The 21060-nt window shown below is 44.5% G+C and overlaps 1 protein-coding gene across 3 annotated transcripts in view; it reads left to right on the forward strand.

Annotated features, from left to right (window-relative positions):
- SLC5A11 (solute carrier family 5 member 11) overlaps positions 1–18364 on the forward strand; it is a 43883-nt gene extending 25519 nt beyond the window's left edge. For all 3 annotated transcript variants that reach the window (XM_026704089.2, XM_026704090.2, XM_087912625.1), the window contains exons 10-16: positions 3345–3480; positions 5938–6045; positions 7039–7189; positions 10421–10589; positions 11743–11958; positions 14669–14834; positions 17861–18364. In XM_026704089.2, coding sequence (XP_026559874.1) covers positions 3345–3480; positions 5938–6045; positions 7039–7189; positions 10421–10589; positions 11743–11958; positions 14669–14834; positions 17861–18096 — 1182 coding nt within the window. In that variant the 3' untranslated portion in view covers positions 18097–18364. The remainder of the gene's footprint in view (positions 1–3344; positions 3481–5937; positions 6046–7038; positions 7190–10420; positions 10590–11742; positions 11959–14668; positions 14835–17860) is intronic.
- Positions 18365–21060: the final 2696 nt, after the last annotated feature.

Here is a 21060-nt window from a genome sequence, read left to right on the forward strand (position 1 = left end):
ACCCAGGCTGTCCGTTGACCAGCTCAGTGTCTTTAACTACTGAACCAATGCGGGTCCTAAAGAGGAAGAGTTTTAAGAGAAGAGAGATTGCCACCATGTACCAGGAAGTAATAGTATTGCTTTAAGGGAGAAGTTGAAACATGGCTCACACAGAGGATGGATTAGATTAGATTAGATTAGATTAGATTAGATTGGATTAGATTAGATTAGATTACAGAGTTGGAAGAGACCTTGTAGGTCATCTAGTCCACACACACCCGTGCCCAAGCAGGAGACCCTACACCATTTCTGACAGATGGAGGTCCAATCTCTTCTTGAAAGTCTCCAGGGATGAAGCTCCCACAACTTCCAAGGGCAAGCTGTTCCATTGGGTGATTGTTCTCACTGTCAGAAAATTCCTCCTTATTTCTAGGTTGAATCAGTTCAACCTTCACCAGTTTCCATCCATTATTCCTTGTCTGGCCTTCGGGTGCCTTGGAAAACAGCTTGACCCCTTCCTCCTCTCTGTGGCAGCCCCTCAAATCTTGGAAGACTGCTATCCTGTCTCCCCTGGTCCTTCTCTTCACTAGGCTAGCCCTGCCCAGTTCATCGTATGTTTGAGCCTCCAGTCCCCTAAAATCATCCTGGTTGCTCTTCTCTGCACTTTTTCTACAGTCTCAACATCTTTTTTATAGTGTAGTGACCAAAATGGGATGGAGTACTCTAGGTGTGGTCTTACTAAGGCTTTATAGAGTGGTATTAGTACCTCCCTTGATCTCGATTGTATCCCTCTGTTAATGCAATTTAGGATTGCACTGGCTTTTTCTGGCTGCCGCTGCACACGGCTGGCTCCTATTTAGCTGGCTGTCCACTAGGACTTTACTTTTCTCTACATTGAATTGGATGGAAGAAGATGCGGCTGCTTTAAATAGGGTCAGGAGTGCCTGCTTAAGCAAGTTTGCACAACTTCCTCTGGATCACTTCCCAAGGGTGGCAGCTGAAATGTCTGGCATTATGAGAACAACTCAGCCATCCGCCCACATAGTCATGTGCTGTCATGGTAATACAGCAGGTCCCTGGGTTAAGAATGCCCCGATTTCTGGATGACCCATGATTAAGAATGGAGCCTATTGTTACAAAATTTGATTCAAATACACAACGATTCAAGTTAAATATGCAGTGGTTCAAGTTCATTGCACAATGCTGTTTATACAGTATTATATAACATTGTTCCGGCTTACGTACACCTTTGACTTAAGGGCAGGCCTTGGAAATAGAACTCATCCCTTCAACTGGGAATTACCTGTACTCATGACTCATATTTGTGAACCTGCAGAGTCACATTTTGTGAGATAAATAGAACATAGAATAATGGAGTGGGACCTTGGAGGTCTTCTAGTCCAACCCCCTGCTCAAGCAGGAGACCTTATACCATTTCAGACAAATGGTTTTTCAATCTCTTCTCAAAAGTGTGAGTTGTGATGGAGCACCCACAACTTCTGAAGGGAAGTCATCCCACGGACTGATTGTCAGGAAATTTCTCCGTAGTTCTAGGTCGCTTCTCTCTTTGGTTAGCTCCCATCCATTGCTTCTTGTCTTGACTTCTGGTGCTTTGGAAAATAAGGTTGGTAAATAAATAAATACTGATATGGTTGGTACCATGATCCAACCTGAGTGGATGTTCTGAATGAGCAGCTTTCCGATGGGGAGGACGCCCGCTCCCTTCTCCCGATTACATGCCTTTAATCCAGGCTTCCTACATTCAGGGTCAACATTGTCTGCCTTCAGAATGCAGCATCTCAATAGCCACTGTCTATACCAGTGATGGCTAACCTTTTCAGCTTGGTGTGTCGAAAATCAGGAAAAAGTGTAGCCTTCCTTGGGTCGTGTGTCACTTCAAGAAATATCAATAATTTGGTTTATGACGGACTGGGCTGGGGTGATCACACAGGGCTGTGAAACTCGTCTCCCTGGTCTCAGGGCTGCAGGTGCAGGAGGTGGGGATCGGAAGGCCACCTTACAGGGCTGTGAACCTCACGGATCTCCTTTCCTCCTGTAGCGTTCCTGAGGTAATGAAACTGACAAACCTCAGTTTATGGCGGTTAAAACTGGTTCTCTGCTGCAAAGATCTTGCGGCAGTGGTGACACCACGCCTCCACGCAACAAGCAGGGAGCAGGGATTGGAGCAGAGCACAGGCAGCCTCTAAATGTGCAGGTTTTCCCCACACCAACAGGCGTGTCAGTCAAAGTGCCTCGGCGTGTCACGAGTGACACGCGTGTCATAGGTTAGCCATCACTGGTCTATACGGAGTAGAGGGAAGAGCGAATGGCCTTGACAGACAGGAGGAAGAGCTGCTTCCAAGGCAACAGTCAGATAACATGGCCATAAGTCCCTGGCAGGGAAAACAATGTGAGAAAAATTCTCAGACAAGCCCTCCTCCACCCCCAATTCACACAAAGATAAAGGGAGGGGCAAGGACATTCAGACGTGCAAGATTCTGTTCCTAGAGCTTTACAATAAAAGTATCCTAAAAGAGCCGCAGTGGTGCAGTGGTTAGAATGCAGTACTCTGCAGGCTACTTCTGCTGCCTGCCGGCTGACTGTAGTTCGGTAGTTCGATCCTGACTGGTTCAAGGTCAGCTCAGCCTTCCATCCTTCCGAGGTTAGTAAAATGAGGACCCAGATTGTTGGAAAACCTGCTAAACCACTTAGAGAGGACTGTAAAGCACTGTGAAGTAATATTTAAGTCTAAGTGCTATTGCTTGCGAAGGAAGGAAGGAAGGAAGGAAGGAAGGAAGGAAGGAAGGAAGGAAGGAAGGAAGGAAGGAAGGAAGGAAAATGAGAAGGAAGGAAGGACAATGAGGAAAAGGAAGGAAGATGTAGTTAGAAGGCAGTATTGCAGGCTACAGTTCAATTCTCATTGGTACAAAGTTGGCTCAGCCTTCCATCCTTCCCAGGTGGGTAAAAAAGGAGCCAGATTGTTGGGGTCAATAGGCTGACTCTGTATACTGCTTAGAGAGGGCTGGAAAGCACTGTGAAGCGATATATAAGTTTAAGTGCTATTGCTAATGCTACTTGCCCTTGTTTTTTTGTATTTTTTACTATGGTCTACTTTGTTGGGGTGACATTTGGGTACATCTTCATTTACCTTCTAGGTTCTGGACTTGGAGGCATCTGCAAGTCCAGAACGAAGGAAGCCAAAGCGCTTTTATAAACTGCTTGAAACTTTGGACCGTTGTGACCTCCATCTTGAATTTATCGGACTACACCTTGCAGACTCGCCTGGTGTAATGTGAGAGGCTGTTCTAGGTGAAGAAGGGGGGGAAAAAAAACCCCAACCCTTTACATCTCCTTTTCCTTTGAAGGTCATCGTCCAACGATCTCTGGCAGCGAAGTCTCTCTCTCACGCCAAGGGTGGTGCCCTGCTGGCCTCCTACTTGAAGATCCTGCCCCTCTTCATGATGGTCTTGCCTGGCATGATCAGCCGCATCCTCTTCCCAGGTCAGAGCGACCAGGGAGGCCCAGGAAGGAAAAAAAACACATGGAAAAGAAGAAGCATTTGGGGTTTTTTATTTTTTTATTTTTTTTTGAGAATTACGCTTTCCCTCGAAGGCTGATTTGGTTTGGTTCTAGCCCAGTCTGGATGAACTGAGAAAGAGCCTGAGAAGACAGCCTCTTGTTTAGTATTATTTAATAATTATTAATATATTACTATTTATTATTTAATTATTATCAATATATTATTTATTATTTAATAATCAATATACTCTGTTTGATGCGTTATTAATATATTTTATTTAATGCATTATTAATATACTATTATTATTTAATAAATTATTAATACACTGTTTTTATTATTTAATTATTAATGCACTAGTTTTACTATTTAATAAATTATTAAAATATCCATTTAAATGTTTTAACATTTTATTTGATAACACATAATAAGGCTGTCTTCTTAGTCTGTTTCTTCCTCAGTTCACCGAGACTAAACCTGAACCAAACCAGGATATGAAGGGAAGTGCAATTCTCAAAAAAAATTCAAATGCTTCTTCTTTTCTGTATGTTTTTTTTAAAAAAATATAGAATTATTTGTTCTGGAAAATGAACCTCTTTCTATTCCTCTGTGCACAGTTGTGATAGTTATCCTGTTTTGTTTTTTTTATTTGGCCTGTTTACATTCTTTGCTTATTTATCTGTTGGTGATTATGGTCCCTCTCTATGTTCACACAACGTATAAAACTAAGATGTGGATTGTTTATTTGTGCCTAAGGGACCATGTGAACTCACTGTTTTTGTCATGATTATTGTGTTGAATAAACTCAGGCAAACTTTATTTTTTTAAAATAGACTATGGTTAAGCAAAGTACAATTCAGTTTGACCAAACATGATATGTAAACTCAGTTACTTGGTTGGGTTCACACATTCGGCTATACTTAGCTCAATCTTAATTCCCTGGGGAATACATATATGTATATAGAGGGAATTAAGGTTGAGCAAAGTATAGCTGAATGTGTGAACCCAACCAAGTAACTAAGTTTACATATCATGCTTGGTCAAACTGAATATATATATATATGGCTGGGTTCATAGAAGAAAGCTATCTTAAAAATAAACAACCCATACTCCTGTGTGTATCTTTCACATTCTGACATGGAAACTTGGTCACTGTGGTGAACCAGGTATGGGTGCTCCTGAGGAGAGCTTGAATGATGGATGAAGGCAACTCACCTGCCAGGTGCCCAGGTAGACTATCAACACACCCAGAGAAATACTACCCTTCCTCCGCTGGACATAGAAATGGCTGGCTGGTTTAAAACAAAAGGTGGAAGGCAGAAGCAGTCCCTCAGAATCTGTGGAGTGAGACTGGGAAAAGTACATCTTCTTCTCAGATGCTGATTAAAGTTTAGAATCTAAGATCAAAGATAAGCCCAGGTAACCGAAGTAGAGGAACTTTTTGCTTCAGAGAACTGTTCTTTCTGTAGCAATGAATAAAGCAAGCAGCCAGGAATTGGTTTAATTTATGGTTTTTGTTTTCCTGTAGTGTTTGAAGTCTCATTTATTTCATGTTTTTGATTCTCTGTTTAAATTATATAAGTGGGTCTTTAAACTTCAGCAGTTGTTCATCCTTCAAGCCGTGTTCTCTTAGTTGTACCTATTATATCCTGTGACCTGGGAAGTTTGGTTGAATGTTTAATATTTACAGATAAAAGGTGTTTTAACATTTTTTTTTACATATTTAGAAATAAAGTTTGATTTCCTTTATCCCCTTGGAAATTACTCTAGCTTGTAGATATCCCAGGTAGCCAGGGATTTAGCTATATAGAAATTATTTCAGCATTTTGATCTTTTGAGGCAGTTCAGGATTTTCATCCACACTGAGGTACGAGATTAGAATTCAGGTGAGAATCTTCTGGGAATTACAGATTACAGATTAACGGAGTTGGAAGGGACCTTGTTGGTCATCTAGTCCAGGAGTCTCCAAACTTGGCAACTTTAAGCCTGGAGGATTTCAACTCCCAGAATCCCCCAGCCAGCTGGCTGGGGGATTCTGGGAGTTGAAGTCCTCCAGGCTTAAAGTTGCCAAAGTTGGATAGCCCTGATCTAGTCCAACCCCCTGACCAAGCAGGAGACCCCACACCATTTCTGACAGATGGCAGTCCAGTCTCTTCTTGATGAGCTTGTTGAGTTAACCAGCTTACCTAAGGATGGCACCAAACTCCGATTATGGTGCCTTAACCCGTCTCTATCGCAACCTGGGCTGAGCTGGGAAAATGTGAAGGCTTCCCGAGGTAGAAGTTGGGACCCCCAGGCTTCCCTCCGGCAGGGTCCATTCTCATCCCAAAATGGCAGCCCTGAATCTGCTTTCTAATCCTTTAAAAAAAAAAAAACTTTTTCAAACTGTCCAGCTTTTCTCTCACCCTTCATAACTTCGTTTTGGTTCTGTTTTGTTGCAGATCTAGTGGCCTGTGCTGACCCCAAATCCTGTAAAGAGATCTGTGGCAATCCATCTGGATGTTCGGATATTGCGTACCCTAAACTCGTCATCGAGCTTCTGCCACTGGGTAAGGGGGCTTCTTACTGCCTAGAGGGGCTGGCAGGCCTGCAATAGGACTTTTGGGGGCACGAGGCATTTTTGCCTTCACTAGCAGGAGGGTCTGGTGTGCTATTTGTTTTCATTAATTACTTGGATTAAAGGTGGAGAAAATAATTGCAAGATAACATAAAACTGGATGGAATAGCCTCTTTTCATCTTTGTCACCTTTCATCTTTCCCTCTACCTACTCCTACAATACATATTATGATTTATCAATTGTTGTTTGTGTCATGATTTGTGACCTGTGTGTCACTTTATTTACCTATCACTTTATTGTTTGTATGTACACTGAGAGCTTCTGCACCGGAGACAAATCCCTTGTGTGTCCAATCACACTAAGCCAAGAAAGAATATTCATATTCTAATAATTTATTTTAATTCATTATAATTCTAATACTAATATTTCTGTGATTCTATACCTCTGTGAAAAGTAACCTCGGTATTTTTTTTCCCTTTGTTCATTGAAACAATTCCTGGTTTTATTCTTTTTTTTTCTTTTTTCTTTTTTGGGGGAGTTTAAAGCAAGTTATGACTTAGCAAATAGCAAGAACGTTCTGATCAGGGGTGGGATTCAAAAAATTTTTACTACTGTTTCTGTGGGCATGGCTTGGTGGTCATGGCAGAGGAAGGATACTGTAAAATCCCCATTCCCTCCCCCACCCCATTAACCTGCTTTCCAGCTCCGTTCTCCTGTGCAGGGCAACCAAAGAAGGCCCAGCCGATCAGCTGGGACTCAATGGGAGGCAGAGAAGAGATGGGGTTGGCAGGGCCAGTCAGAGGTGCCAGTGGCTGGTTCTCTGAACTACTCAAAATTTCTGCTACTGGTTCTCCAGAACCAGTCAGAACCTGCTGAATACCACTTCTGGTTCTGAAGTGCAAGCTTCTTTGGATGTCCTGAGGAGGACGCTGGTGAGGAATATTCTCATCCAGATTCACCAACAGCCCCTCTTTTTGCTTCTAGGACTAAGAGGGCTTATGATGTCGGTCATGATCGCAGCGCTGATGTCCTCTTTGACATCCATCTTCAACAGTGCAAGTACCATTTTCACCATGGATCTTTGGCGACATCTTCGACCTCTGTCTTCTGAATGGGAGCTCATGATTGTTGGCAGGTAAGACCTCCCAGCCCATGGGACACATCTAGCAAGAGTCCCAGGTGTACTCTACTCTGAGGAGTATCAGAGGGCAGGAGAAGAAACAACGGTTGGGAACTAATCAAAGGGAGAAGCAATCTGGAATTAAGGAGAAACTTCCTAACTGTTTCAACTCCTATCCTCAAAACAACACTATAGAGCCCTGCACACCAGAACAACTAGACAGAACAAAGACAGTTTTTCCCCGAACGCCATAATTCTGCTAAACAAATAATTCTCTAGAAACTGTCCAACTATTTACAAAGTCTGCACTATTATCACTATTAATCTTCCCATCACTCCTGATCACCCATCCCCTCCCACTTGTGACTGTATGACTGTAACTTTGTCGCTTGTATCCTTAGACTGTTTCCTAGTATGATTGCTTATTGTACCCTATGAGTATCATTAAGTGTTGTACCTGATGATTCTTGACTCTTGACGAATGCATCTTTTCTTTTATGTACCCTGAGAGCATTTACACCAAGAGAAATTCCTTGTGTGTCCAATCACACTTGGCCAATAAAGAATTTCTATTCTATTCTATTCTATTCTATTCTATTCTATTCTATTCTATTCTATTCTATTCTATTCTAATTCTATCCTATTCTTATTGTACCCTATGAGTATCATTAAGTGTTGTACCTGATGATTCTTGACTCTTGACGAATGTATCTTTTCTTTTATGTACCCTGAGAGCATTTGCACCAAGACAAATTCCTTGTGTGTCCAGCCACACTTGGCCAATAAAAAAGAATTCTATTCTATTCTATTCTATTCTATTCTATTCTATTCTATTCTATTCTATTCTATTCTATTCTATTCTATTCTATTCTATTCTTATCCTACCCTATGACTATCATTAAGCGATGTACCTGATGATTCTTGACTCTTGATGAATGTATCTTTTCTTTTATGTACACTGAGAGCATTTACACCAAGAGAAATTCCTTGTGTGTCCAATCACACTTGGCCAATAAAGAATTCCTATTCTATTCTATTCTATTCTATTCTATTCTATTCTATTCTATTCTATTCTATTCTATTCTATTCTATCCTATCCTATCCTATCCTATCCTATCCTATTCTTATTGTACCCTATGAGTATCATTAAGTGTTGTACATGATGATTCTCGACTCTTGACGAATGCATCTTTTCTTTTATGTACCCTGAGAGCATTTACACCGAGACAAATTCCTTGTGTGTCCAACCAGACTTTGCCAATAAAGAATTCATTCATTCATTCAGTGAGGACAATTAACCAACAGAACAGCTTACCTCCAGAAACCGTGGGCGCTCCATCACTGGAGGCTTTTAAAAAGAGACTAGACAGTCACTTATCTGAATTAGTATAGGTTCTCTTGCCAGAGCAGGGGGGTGGACTAGAAGACCTCCAGGGTCCCTTCCAGCTCTATTCTACTCTAATTCTAGGAGTCAAGCTTTAGCCAAACCGATGAACAAATAAGACCTATATGGCCTGAACTTATTCCGAAGATCATTGGAAAGAAATGCTTTGGACTTTGTGCGTGTGCACAACACCCCGTCTCTCTGATGGTCATTCAAGGAGCCTGACCTTTTTCAGGGATTCAGCTTACATGTTCATAACTGGGTTCTGTAAAACCACGTGTCAGGACTGTCCCAACTTGGTCCTCAGGAAAGAAAGACCCTCGACTCCATGGTTGAAGTGAAAGGTTTACTTTAACTAAGTTCAAGGGGGTTACAAGATAAGCAAAGCTGGATCTGAATATTTCTGCATTTTTTTCCTGGTCTTTCATTCCCTCCCTCTTGACCAGTCCATCAGTGTCCAGTTGGATTTGTTTTAGGGGTTTGGGAAAAGGCATTGAGGTTTGGCACCTTTATGTAATAGTTTTACATTTCACTCTCACTGTCTGTCCTTGATCGACACTTTTGGTTCCTGACACTCTTAACATCCCCTCCTTTCCTCCCTTTGCTCATTCCCTATTTCCCCCTCCTCCTCTCCCCTCCCCCTGGGTTTTATGCAGAGGTGGGATTCAGCAGGTTCTGACCGGTTCTGGAGAACCGGTAGTGGAAATTTTGAGTAGTTTAGAGAACCAGCCACTGGCACCTCTGACTGGCCCCGCCAACCCCATCTCTTCTCTGCCTCCCATTGAGTCCCAGATGATTGGCTGGGTCTCCTTTGGTTGCCCTACACAGGAGAATAGAACTGGAAAGCAGGTTAGTGGGGTGGGGAGGGAATGGGATTTTGCAGTGACCTTCTCCTGACACTGTTGTGGTTTGCTGGCAGCAGTTGCAGGCGGCTGAGGTCTTGGAGAGTGAGGACTCAGATGAGGGGCCTGCGTGTGAGGCAGGGATGGGGCCAGGACCTTCAGGGAGTGGAATGCTGTCTTTGGAGATTGTGGAGGCTGGCAGCAGTGAGGAAGAGGATCCCGAGGAGCCTGTGCCCAGTGCATGTGGGCGCAGAGCTGCTCGAAGGAAAGAGCATCTGCAGTAACACGGGGGACTCGGGAGTAAGGCTGCAAGGTAATGGCCCCTCCCTTAAGAGATAAAAAGCCAGCTGAGAAACCAGAGTTCTTTGCAGGAAGCAAAGAAATTTTTGCACTCAAGTCTTGTGGAGGTTCAGACTTTCTTAGTTTGTGTTTGGAGACTTTTTGTGTTTGAAATATTTCTTGGCAACTTTATCTGTTGTTCTTGGCAGCCTTGCACCACCTCGGCAAGGATGGTTCTTATCAGAGACAATTAGTTTGAAACAGCTTTTTTAATTGGGAAGGAAGGGAATTCGTAAAGAATCATTAAAAGGTTTTGCTGTTACCTCTGTTTCATGTTTGTTTCCTTGGAACAAGGTTTGGGTCCGAACAGCCATGCCCACAAAACGGGTAGTAAATTTTTTTGAATCCCACCACTGGTTTTATGGCAGGATGCCAGCCGAAGCAAGGTGTGGTGAAGATGGCGGGACTGACACAATTCTTCCTCACCCAGAAGCCTGAATAAAGCTCGGGATCCTTTAATGAACAGCAGAGAAGGGCTGTGCTCTGCGAAGGCCAGAGCGCTTTTCCCAACCGTGCTCAGTCCAAATCCGCCATTCCAAAGCTCCTGATCTTAGTTTACTTTATTGTCATTGCACCTCGTACAACGAAATCAAGCCCTTCACTCACTGCCATGATCTGCTCATCCCCAGTTAGAAGACCATGAAACCCAACTGACCAGGCCTTCCTTCCTCCATCCCACAGGGTGTTTGTTCTACTCCTTGTCATCATTTCCATTCTGTGGATCCCGCTGGTGCAGGCCAGCCAAGGTGGGCAGCTCTTCATCTACATCCAGACCATCAGCTCTTACCTGCAGCCGCCGGTGGCCATCGTGTTTATCCTCGGATGCTTCTGGAAGCGGACAAACGAGAAGGTAATTCTGAGCACTTTGGGGGGGTGTCGGACCTGCCACCACTTAAACCTCTAACTTGAAACGGTCCTTGGCTCCATTTGTTGAGAAAGATATAATTTTATGAGAAGTCAATTGTATTGCAGCAACGCATAGACGGAATCATGTGCCAAAATCCCCGAAGTTCAGCTTTTCCCTCCCTTAACTGCCACCAACCACTGACCCCCATGACCAATCAGGTTCAAGAAAGATATTTCCCGAATGGATATTTCAAGCATAGTGTGGTAATACGAGGCGTGGCACAAAAATAACAGTCACAAAAATAGATAAATTCCCTTTAATGCCTCCAACTTGGCCCCCAATGTCCAGTTATCCTCAGCTGGAGATCAAACTCTTCCAAAAACAGTCTGCGAAGAGAAGAAATGCAGTCGGAACCCAAAGTAGAGATAAATTAGAAATAAAAAAAAAAAAACCAACACAAACCACGCTGAAGTAATCAACATGACAGGCCAGGATAATAAATTGCAGACTTCCAAAAGATATCGAAGCACACACAGTTGGGAAGACACCAAACCCAAATAAGCCTCGACAAAGATAATGCACGCTTTGCTTCCAGCAAGGTGCTGTATGCAAACACCCTTCTAATATCCTTTACTCCCAGCTGCAACTAATGAAAGGGATCAGGGCCCTTTTCTCTCCCGTAAGCCACATTGCTCCCTTCTCCATTCCTCCCTGCATGCCCTAAGATGAAGAGGAGGTGGCCCCGGGTCTTCTTCTGAATACCCAGCCAGGCTGTGCCTTTCTCCCACTTCTTCCACAGCCACCGGAGCCACATTCCCACTCCCTGTCAGCTGCTCAATTTCCCCCTCAGAATCAGACTCCAACAAGGGCGTGGCACGTAACTGGTATGCAGCTGCCTTCTTCTCCCAGCTGGGTGACCTTGAAGCAGACTCCCAGGGAGATCCAGCAGTTACTTCCGCTTTCCCCCAAAGCATTCTCCCTCCCATCCATCCTCCCCAAAAGTTCATGGCAGACTGTCACTGCATGGTAGCGAAACATACAAGCGAGTATAGATGGCAGCTGACAGGTGGCCTGTAAGCTCTTGTGGTTCTTAAAAGAGGGCAGTTGGTTGAGGGTCAGAGAACTAACCTGGTTTCTTTTGTTGATGTTCCTTCAGGGGGCATTTTGTGGCCTGTTGGTCGGCATGGTGATAGGCCTGATCCGGATGGTTTTGGATTTCGTCTACCTGCAGCCGGGCTGTGGGGAGTCAGATGACCGGCCAGCCGTGGTGAAATACGTGCATTATCTCTATTTCTCTATGATTCTGGGAGTGATCACACTCATCGTAGTGGTGGCTGTCAGCCTCTTGACGGAACCCCCTCCGGAGGAAATGGTATGCGCATTGAGAAAGATGTTGGCTGTTTTCACTCTCGTGGTTTAGTGCTCTGCTTAGACTGATCTGGCTACCTAGAATAAAATCAGTGAGAAGGAATTTGACCTAAGAGTTGTGTAGGCAACTTTAAGACTTGTAGACTTCAGCTTGCAGAGTTCCTCAGCCAGCAAAGCTTCTTCTGGGCGTTGTAGTCCACAAGTCTTAAAGTTGCCAAGGTTGGAGACCCCTAGTGTAGAGAAAAACAGTCGGCCAGATGGATAGAACAAATACCTGTCTCAATAGAAATACCTTATTTTCCTGAATTAAGCCTTGCGGACTCAAGCTTCATTACATGCCAGAAATAGGTTGGTTGGAGTTCTGTTTTGCAGTGAAGTCTTATTCCTAAGGCAGTAGCAATAGAAGAGTTGGAAAGGACCTCAGAGGTCTTCTAGCCTAACCCCCCCCACTCAAGCAGAGACCCCATACCATTTCAGACAAATGGCTGTCCAGTCTCTTCTTAAAAACCTCCAGTGATGGCGCATCCACAACTTCTGAAGGCCAGCCATTCGACGGGTTGTTGTTCTTCCCGTCAGGAAATTCCTCCTTAGTTCTAGGTTGCTTCTCTCCTTGATTAGTTTCCACCCTTTGTTTCTTCTCCTGCCTTCAGGTGCTTTGGAAAATAAGTCGGCCCCCCTCTCCCTTCAAGCGTTGGAAGACTGCTATTATGTCAGGTATCAGAGATGGGGGTTTCTATAGAGAGGCAGAAACTATGGTGGACCCAGGAAAAATATGCAAACTTGCCACAGTAGCAGAGGCCAGAAAGTATGCAGAACTTCTACCTCTTCTCTGTTTAGCTGGGCTGTAAAGATCCTTGGGACTCTTCCTGTCGACTTTCTTCATGCTTACCTCACCATCCAAGCCACACCGGCTGGCCACACCGTCAGGCGAGGGTCCAGGAAGGTCCCATGCTTGGAGTGGCGATGGTGGAGCCCCAGCCCCAGTTGCTGGCAATGGGAAGTCACCTTCCCTGGTTGCTCCTGTCAGCCTCTTAGAACGTTTCTTTTGGGGCAGGAATTGTGCTGATGATTTCATTCATTCTGGCTAGTTTCATCCTGTGATGACCCAAAGGGATGTGGCACAAAGGCAACACAGTCAGTTAATCTGTAGGAGTCCCTTTATTACCTCCAACTTTTACCCCCAATGTCCTGGTTACCTTCTGGGTTGGAGAAAAACTCACCCAGGAACAGCCTTTGGCTGCACAGAATCCAAGTCCAAAACGTGGTCAACAAAAACTGTAACTATAAGTCCAATCAAGGCAAAATAAGGTAATTAGTCTGGCAGGAGCAAGAACTCCAAATGTGAAGGCACGGCAATAAGTCAGCATGGTTGGGAAGGCTCCAGGAACACAGATAAGCAAAGTCAACACAAGATAAACTCATGTTTGCTCCCAGCAGCTGCTGCACTCAGCTTGCATCTCTTTTAAACTCTCTTCCCAGCTGTGGCTAATGAAGGGAATCAGGACCCTTTCCTCCCCACTAAGCCACGCAACTCACATTGCTCCCTTCTCCGTTCCTCCCTGCATGTCGTAGGATGAAGAGGGGGTGGGCCTGGGTCTTCCTCTGAACTCCCTCTCCCTTGTTCTACCTCTTCTCTTCTCTGCCCAGCCAGACTTTGCCCTTCCCCAGCCTCCTCCACAGGCAACAGAGCCACATTCCCATTCCCTGTCAGCTGTCCATCTTCTTCCTTGGATTCAGATTCTGACAGGGACGTGACACATCTTCTCTGCAGCTGCAAAACAGCAAATCTGCTCTCAATAAGATTTAACAGATGAACAGAGTTGGAAGGGACCAGTGGTGGGATTCAATTTTTTGGGGGTATGGCTTGGTATGCCAGGGCAAGGACAATGTAAAATCTCCAATCAGAAGTGGTATTTGCCAGTTCTCTGAACTACTCAAAATTTCCGCTACTGGTTCTTCAGAACTGGTCAGAACCTGCTGAATACCACCTCTGGAAGGGACCTTGTAAGTCATCTAGTCCAACCCCTTCCCCTAGCAGGAGACCCTACCTACACCATTTCTGACTGATGCCAGTCCAGTCTCTTCTTGATAAACTTGTCGAGTTAACTGGCTTACCGAAGGATGGCACTGAACTCCAATTGTGGTGCCATTTGCATGTGGAAGGCCTTTGGATCGCCGAAAGAAATAAAGCAGAAATATTTATCCTGGGAATTATCAAAGGGAATTATATGAAAGAGATAAAATACCTAATCCTGCATATAATTACAGCAGCGAGATTTGCACTCGCACAATGTTGGAAAGGAGATTCTATACCAACAGATGGCTTAATAATCCAAAAGATTTTCGATTGCACGGAAATGGACAAACTTACACTAGAATTAAAAGAGAACGAAGACTCAGATTATTATACAGTTTGGGAAAATTGGTATCATTGGTTAAATAATAGAAACAAGCAATCAAATAAATAAGGAATGTCTAGTTTAGAAAGATAGAGGTATTTTTTGTAAGAACAACTAGGAGTATAAAATGTGCACTGGAATAACAATTGAAATATAAGTACTGTCAAAATGGATTGTAATATACACAACATTTTCATTTTAAATATCTGTATTGTGTTTTGTATTTTAATGTTTTAAATGTTCAATAAAGGTTATTTCTTTATAAAAATAAGAAAATAAAGCCATTCTGTCCCACCCTGTTTTTTGTCCAAACAGATCAGCCGCCTCACCTGGTTTACCCGCAAGGATGTTCCAAGAAAACAGGATGTACCAATTGCATCGTTATCCATCCCAGTCAAAGGAATCCATGAGGTTGGTCCTTCTCCCGCAGGGCAGCTGGAAATCGCGGATGGTCCAGAAAACACTTGCAAAAACCTCTCAGGTAATAGGCCCATCTGGATGAGGAACAGAATCTGTCAGCCGATGAAGGCCAGGAGTTGTGGCTGCAGAGGGGCTGTGCCTCCTTGACCCCCTTCTCCAAAGGGACAGAGCAGAGGGCAAATTGGCCGGGGTCCCATTCTCTCTCTCTCTCTCTCTCATCTATCTATCGACTGTCATCTGTCTGTCTGTCTGTCTATCATCTGTCTGTCTCTGTAGACACAGATCTCTCTCTCTCTCCCCCTATCTGTCTGTCTGTCTGTCTGTCTCTCTCTCTCTATCTATCATCTGTCTGTCTCTCTGTGTCTGTCTGTCTGTCTGTCTGTCTCTCTCTCTCTCTTTCTCCCTATCTATCTATCTATCTATCTATCTGTCTGTCTGTCTGTCTGTCTGCCTGCCTGCCTGCCTGCCTGCCTGCCTGCCTACCTACCTATCTATCTATCTATCTATCTATCTATCTATCTATCTATCTATCTATCTATCTATCTATCTATCTATCTATCTCTATCTATCTATCTATCTATCTATCTATCTATCTATCTATCTATCTATCTATCTATCTATCATGTCTGTCTGTCTCTTTCATCTATCTATATAATCTATTTCCCCCCCTCTTTGTGTGTATTTTATTCATTTTAAACACCAAAAACATCCAAAATAAATTTATATAAATTTATATATAAACAGCCAAGTCTTTAAAGCCTTATGAAAAGTCATCAGGATTGGGGCCATTCTAATTTCTGAGGGGGAGTTTAGCATCGTACCCCCTTTTTATTCTCCATAATTAAAGGGAGGTGAAAAACCCTTGATTACAGATTAACAGAGTTGGAAAGGATCTTGTAGGTCATCTAGTCCAACCCTCCCCACCCAAGCAGGAGACCCTACACCATTTCTGACAGATGGCAGTCTAGTCTCTTCTTGAAAGCTTCCGGGGATGAAGCTCCCACAACTTCTAAAGGCGACTTCTGTTCCACGGGTTGATTGCTCTCCCTGTCAGGAAATTCCTCCTTATTTCCAGGTTGAATCTCTCTTTGATCAGTTTCCATCCATTATTCCTTGTCTGGCCTTCGGGTGCCTTGGAAAATAGCTTGACCCTCTCCTCCTCCTCTCTGGGGCAGCCCCTCAAATATTGGAATGCTGCTATCTTGTCTGCCCTGGTCCTTCTCTTCACTAGACTAGCCAGACCCAGTTCCTGATATAAAAGATATTGATCCTGACCTACAGTGAAAAGGGGAGGATTCGGACAGATCTCCTTCCCAACCCCAAGTGGCCTTGATCAGCTGAGTTTCTGTCTCCCAAACTCTGACGGGTTGGTTTCCAAGTGCAGGTGTTGAAAGGCTGGAAAATGCCTTTCTTCTGAGAGCTCGATTTTCCTGCTGGGAGAACTCTGGTTTAAAGACAGAGACAACTGCTTGGAAGCGGGTTCCTTTTATTTTTCAGGAAGGCAAGAGATAGCAAGAAGTCTGCGTTCCTGGGGCTAGCCATCTTTGTATAATAACCCCCTGATTTTTATACCTTTTCTATTTTTGTGTGTGTGTGCTTGTGTTTGTATTTCTTAATGTTTTAAATCCTGTCAAGGGTTGTCTTTATTTCCGCCAGAGGGTAAACTCCGCGGGGTGGTTTGATTGGATTATCAGTTTCATCCTAATGTTTTCTTATATTTGTTTCGTGGCAATCTCCTGTCTGCTATGGAATTTATTTCGTGTCTTTTGTCTATTTGTTTTGCTAATTTGGCATGACCTGTTGTTTGTAAGGGATTTCTTTTTCTTGTTTCCCTAGCTTTCTTAATTACTTGGCTTTTGTCTAGGGGGCTTCTTTCAATACCTTTTATTAAATCTCTTTTCCTATGCAAGTTTGTTTTATGGCTGGCCTGATGTTCCCTTCGGGCTTTTCCGGCTTGGGTGTCACCACTTCCCTTTCCACACAGGTGAATCAGGAAGCCAGCAGGACCTGTGAGCGAAGGCTGGGCAGGATCCCAAATGGCATCCAGAGCTGGTTTGCTTAGTTGTCTGTGCAGATTCACCCCGGTCAGAGTAGTCCCAAGGGAGCTTTTTCCAAAAGGCCAACTGGACATTTCTTGGGTTCTTCCTTGTTTTCAGGGAGACTGAGATGCACTTTTCTGGGGACGAAGTAATTTCTTGGCTCCAAAGCAATTCTGGGCATCCCACATCCTGGCTACAAAATCAGGGGTGCCCCCCCCCCCCAACAGCATCAAAGAGATTGGAAAATGGTACTGATATTAGAAGCCCCAATATCTAGGGATTCCCAGAGGGAGAACCCCAGGGCTGCCTTTCTCTCCATGGTCTTGTAGTGACCCCTAGAGGCGATTGTTGGCAAAGCCCAGGAGATCCCTTGCAAGAACCCTTCACAAATTTGTAAAAAAGTCAAATTAGGACATTAAATCTACTAATCTGAGCTTTAACATTTATAATGACACATTCTGGGATCGGCAGCTAATCTGCTTTTGTTTTTGGCACCTTTGAGTCAGCGTTGAGTCCTAGAGACCATCGGGATCAGTCCCAGAACTTGCCAGCAAATTCCAGAGGCCCAAATGGGGAGATTTTGAGTAAACTGTAGAGTTATTTTTTCAGATGAACAGAGTTGGAAGGGACCTTGTAGGTCATCTAGTCCAACCCCCTGCCCAATCAGGAGATCCTACACCATTTCTGACAGATGGCAGCCCAGTCTCTTTTTGAAAGTTTCCAGCGATGAAGCTCCTGCAACTTCTAAAGGCAACTCCTGTTCCCTGGGTTCCACGGATTGATTGTTCTCACTATCAGAAAATTCCTCCTTATTTCTAGTTTGAATCTCTCCTTGACCAGTTTCCATCCATTATTCCTTGTGCCTTGGAAAATATCCTGATCCCTTCCTCCTCTTGGGGGCAGCCCCTCAGATATTGGAAGGCTGCTCTCCTATCTCCCCTGGTCCTTCTCTCCACTAGACTAGCCAGTCCCAGTTCCTGCAGCCGTTCATCGTATCTTTTAGCCTCCAGTCTTCTCATCTTCTTACCGCTGATTGTCTTGCCTGCAGGTTCTTTGGACACAGAGAAGACAGAGAAGAAGTCTAAGTTCATGAGCCTCTTTTTGTGGGTCTGTGGGATGGAGAGGAGAGGTAATAAGGACTCACCCGGGACCGCTGCCGAACCCAAAGCTGGAGTCACGCCCACGGCTACCCTTGACGAGCCACCTCTGGTGAAGCACATCCTCAACATCAACCTGATCCTGTGCATCAGCGCCGGAGTCTTTCTCTGGGCCTACTTTGCATAGCATCGGACCCTGCCAGCCATTGCAGAGACGCTCTTAAGTGCTTTGGGGCTTCCATGCCTGGGGATGCCATCAAGAACAAGGAGCATCAAAAGAGAAGATGACGTGGCGATCCTGCACATTATACGGTTTTTTTTGTATCCCATAAGAAAAAAATGGTAGAATTATGTGAAGAATTCTGCCTTGGCTGGGTCAGGGCAGCGAAGGAAAGACGAAGCCCCTTTGTTGTAAACGTTGCACATTCAGTGCATGTAAAAACAAAACAAAACCAGTGTTGCACTTTTGACTGTTTTATTTCCCATGGATGCTCTTGGATCAGAATCAAAAACCAACAGCATTCCGTGAAGGGATTCGTGAAGCTCTTAAAAAAAAAAAAAAAAGCCAAGCGTACTTTTAGTCAACTCACCGTGTCTTCTTGGACTACGGAGAAATATTTGATAAAATCAGATCTGGATGGAACTGCATGCAAAATGCTGCTGCACGTTGGCTTGACGGCAGAATGTTATTTGAAGAACAACGGTGTGGCGGCTAGGTTTTTCCCTACAGTCACAGGGACTTAATAGTGGACTCTGTTTGGCCACATCCTCTGTGTGTTTTTGCCACATTGTGGTACTTCACAGGCTGTCTGTGGGGTAGGAGCAAGGAAAAAAAAGGCAAGCCGCTGCTCACCTGATGCTGCAGTGCCAGGTTGGGATCTGTTCCTTAGGCCAGTTCTCTTCATGGACACCTTCTCTGAGGAACTTCAAAACCCACCAAGAAAAAGGGTTTGTAGGTGCAACTGTATCCCGAGGACACTTTGGTGGGCTGATGCAATGGACACGGAGACCCCTTCGTCCGTTAGGCAGAGTGTCCCCCGACTCAGCTACCAGCAGGCTGTCCTGCAGGAGCCCCCACAGCTCAGTGGCCTAAGAGCATCTTCCAGAGCCAGCAGTCTGGGGGTCCCAGGCAGGAAGTCCATCCCACCCTTACGGCCCTCGTTCCTTTCAGCTGCCCGACTGGGCTGCTGTAAACCCTTATATTAATTGAAGCATGGTTGCAATGACATAGTGGGCCAAGCCTAATAGAGGGTGATTAAGTTGGGCTTTCCAAACCCAGACATGTAAACCATGGTTTGTGGCTAAGTGCAGGACAGTGTTGAGGACAGCAGCTTTCCACAGGTCTGAGCTTGGAAACGCACCAGGCCTCAAGGGTCTCAGCCACAAGGAAGACGCCCAAACATCACTGGTATTTGCTTATTGTTCAGGTGTGTTTGGTGCCCAGAGATTTTTTTTTCAGGGGAAGGAAGTCATGCTGATGACAAACAGTCTCAGGCTCTGGTTAAAAAAATGTTGCTTAGGGAAATGCGGGAGAAGCTGGATCTTTAACTGGAAAATGAAGCTATGGGTGGGAAGACGAGAAACCCAAGGGCTCCCCCACCACAATTCTGCGGGCAGTGCCAGCAAGGACTGTGGCTCCCTCATGTTCAGTAGGGGATCTGCGCAGCGGTAGGGTTCCAAATTGCATGCTACTGGTTCTGTGTGCGCATGCACTGCACTCAAAGATGACTTCCTGCATGCGCGCAGCACTCAAAGATCGCTTTGCGTGCACAGAACTCAAAGATCGCCCTAGGTGAGGTGAACTGTTTTTTAGCTCAGCTGAGGCGTGGCTCTGCCTTGCGAATCAGCTGAGCTGAAAATCAGTGGAATATAGGACGAGAAAGGGCGGGGCCATTCAGAGGTGGTATTTGCCAGTTCTCCAAACTGGTCAAAATGTCTGCTACCGGTACATCAGAACTGTCCGAACCAGCTGAATACCACCTCTGGATCCGCGGGCAGCACCTCTTCCTGGGTGCAAAAAATGCAAAATGTATTGTTTACCTACTTTGCAAGTAATGACTGGTTTTTTGTGGTGTTTTTAAAAAGATCAACATGTGTGTCACTATTTATTATTCTGAACACAGTGAGGGCCTCTGCAGACATGCTGCTCCATCCCTGGGCTCTGCTGGTTCTCCTTGGGTCAGGTTTCTTTTCCAAGCACCCATGAGCCTCGGTGGTGCAGTGGTTAGAGTGCAGTACTGCAAGCTATTTCTGCTGACTCCCAGCAGACTGCAATTTGGCAGTTCAATTCTCATTGGTTCAAGGTTGAGTCAGCCTTCTATCTTTCCAAGGTCAGTAAAATGAGGGCCCAGATTGTTGGGAGCCATAGGCTGACTCTGTAAACCGCTTAGAAAGGGCCTGGGAAGTGGTATATAAGTCTAAGTGCTATTGCTAAGGAAGGAAGGAGGGAGGGAGGGAGGGAGGGAAGAAGAAAGGAAGGAAGATAAGAGGAAGGAGGCCATCTTGGTGCAGGGATTAGAGTGCAGTATTGCAGGCTGACTGTGCCTAGTCAGCAGTTCAATCCTGACTGGCTCAAGGTTGACTCAGCCTCCCATCCTTCCGAGGTGCGTAAAATGGGGGCCCAGATTGTTGTGGGCAAGAGGCTGACTCTGTAAACTGCTGAGAGAGGACTGCGAAAGCACTGTGAAGCAGTATATAAGTCTAAGGGCTATTACTATAAACCTACTTCAAGTCTATGTTTACCAGACAGGATGTCCTGCAGGAAAACTACATCATGCCATTCTTTGTTCTTTTGGCTGTTGCAGGAGGAGCTCTATAACAATAAATACATACATCTCAATGGTGTGGTTCTTTTTTTAAAAAATTGTATTGCTTTGTCAAAATGTAAAATACAAAGAGAAATTCAAAAATGTAAGGGAAAACTAGGAAGGCGGGGGGGGGGGGGAGAGAAAAAAATATGGTGTACCAGTATACAAGCCACTTCTATAACAATGAATCTGTCTAGTTAGCAAAACAAAATCAAAGTTTCATTTTTTTTTCATTGCAAGGACAACATCCGGAAGCAAATTAAAAATAGAAACCAAGATAGATAGATAGATAGATAGATAGATAGACAGACAGACAGACAGACAAATTATCTCTTCTTTGGATA

Source organism: Pseudonaja textilis, chromosome 14, assembly GCF_049901715.1.
Source record: "Pseudonaja textilis isolate UNSWEBS1 chromosome 14, rPseTex1.2, whole genome shotgun sequence".
Classification (NCBI taxonomy): Eukaryota; Metazoa; Chordata; class Lepidosauria; order Squamata; family Elapidae; genus Pseudonaja; species Pseudonaja textilis.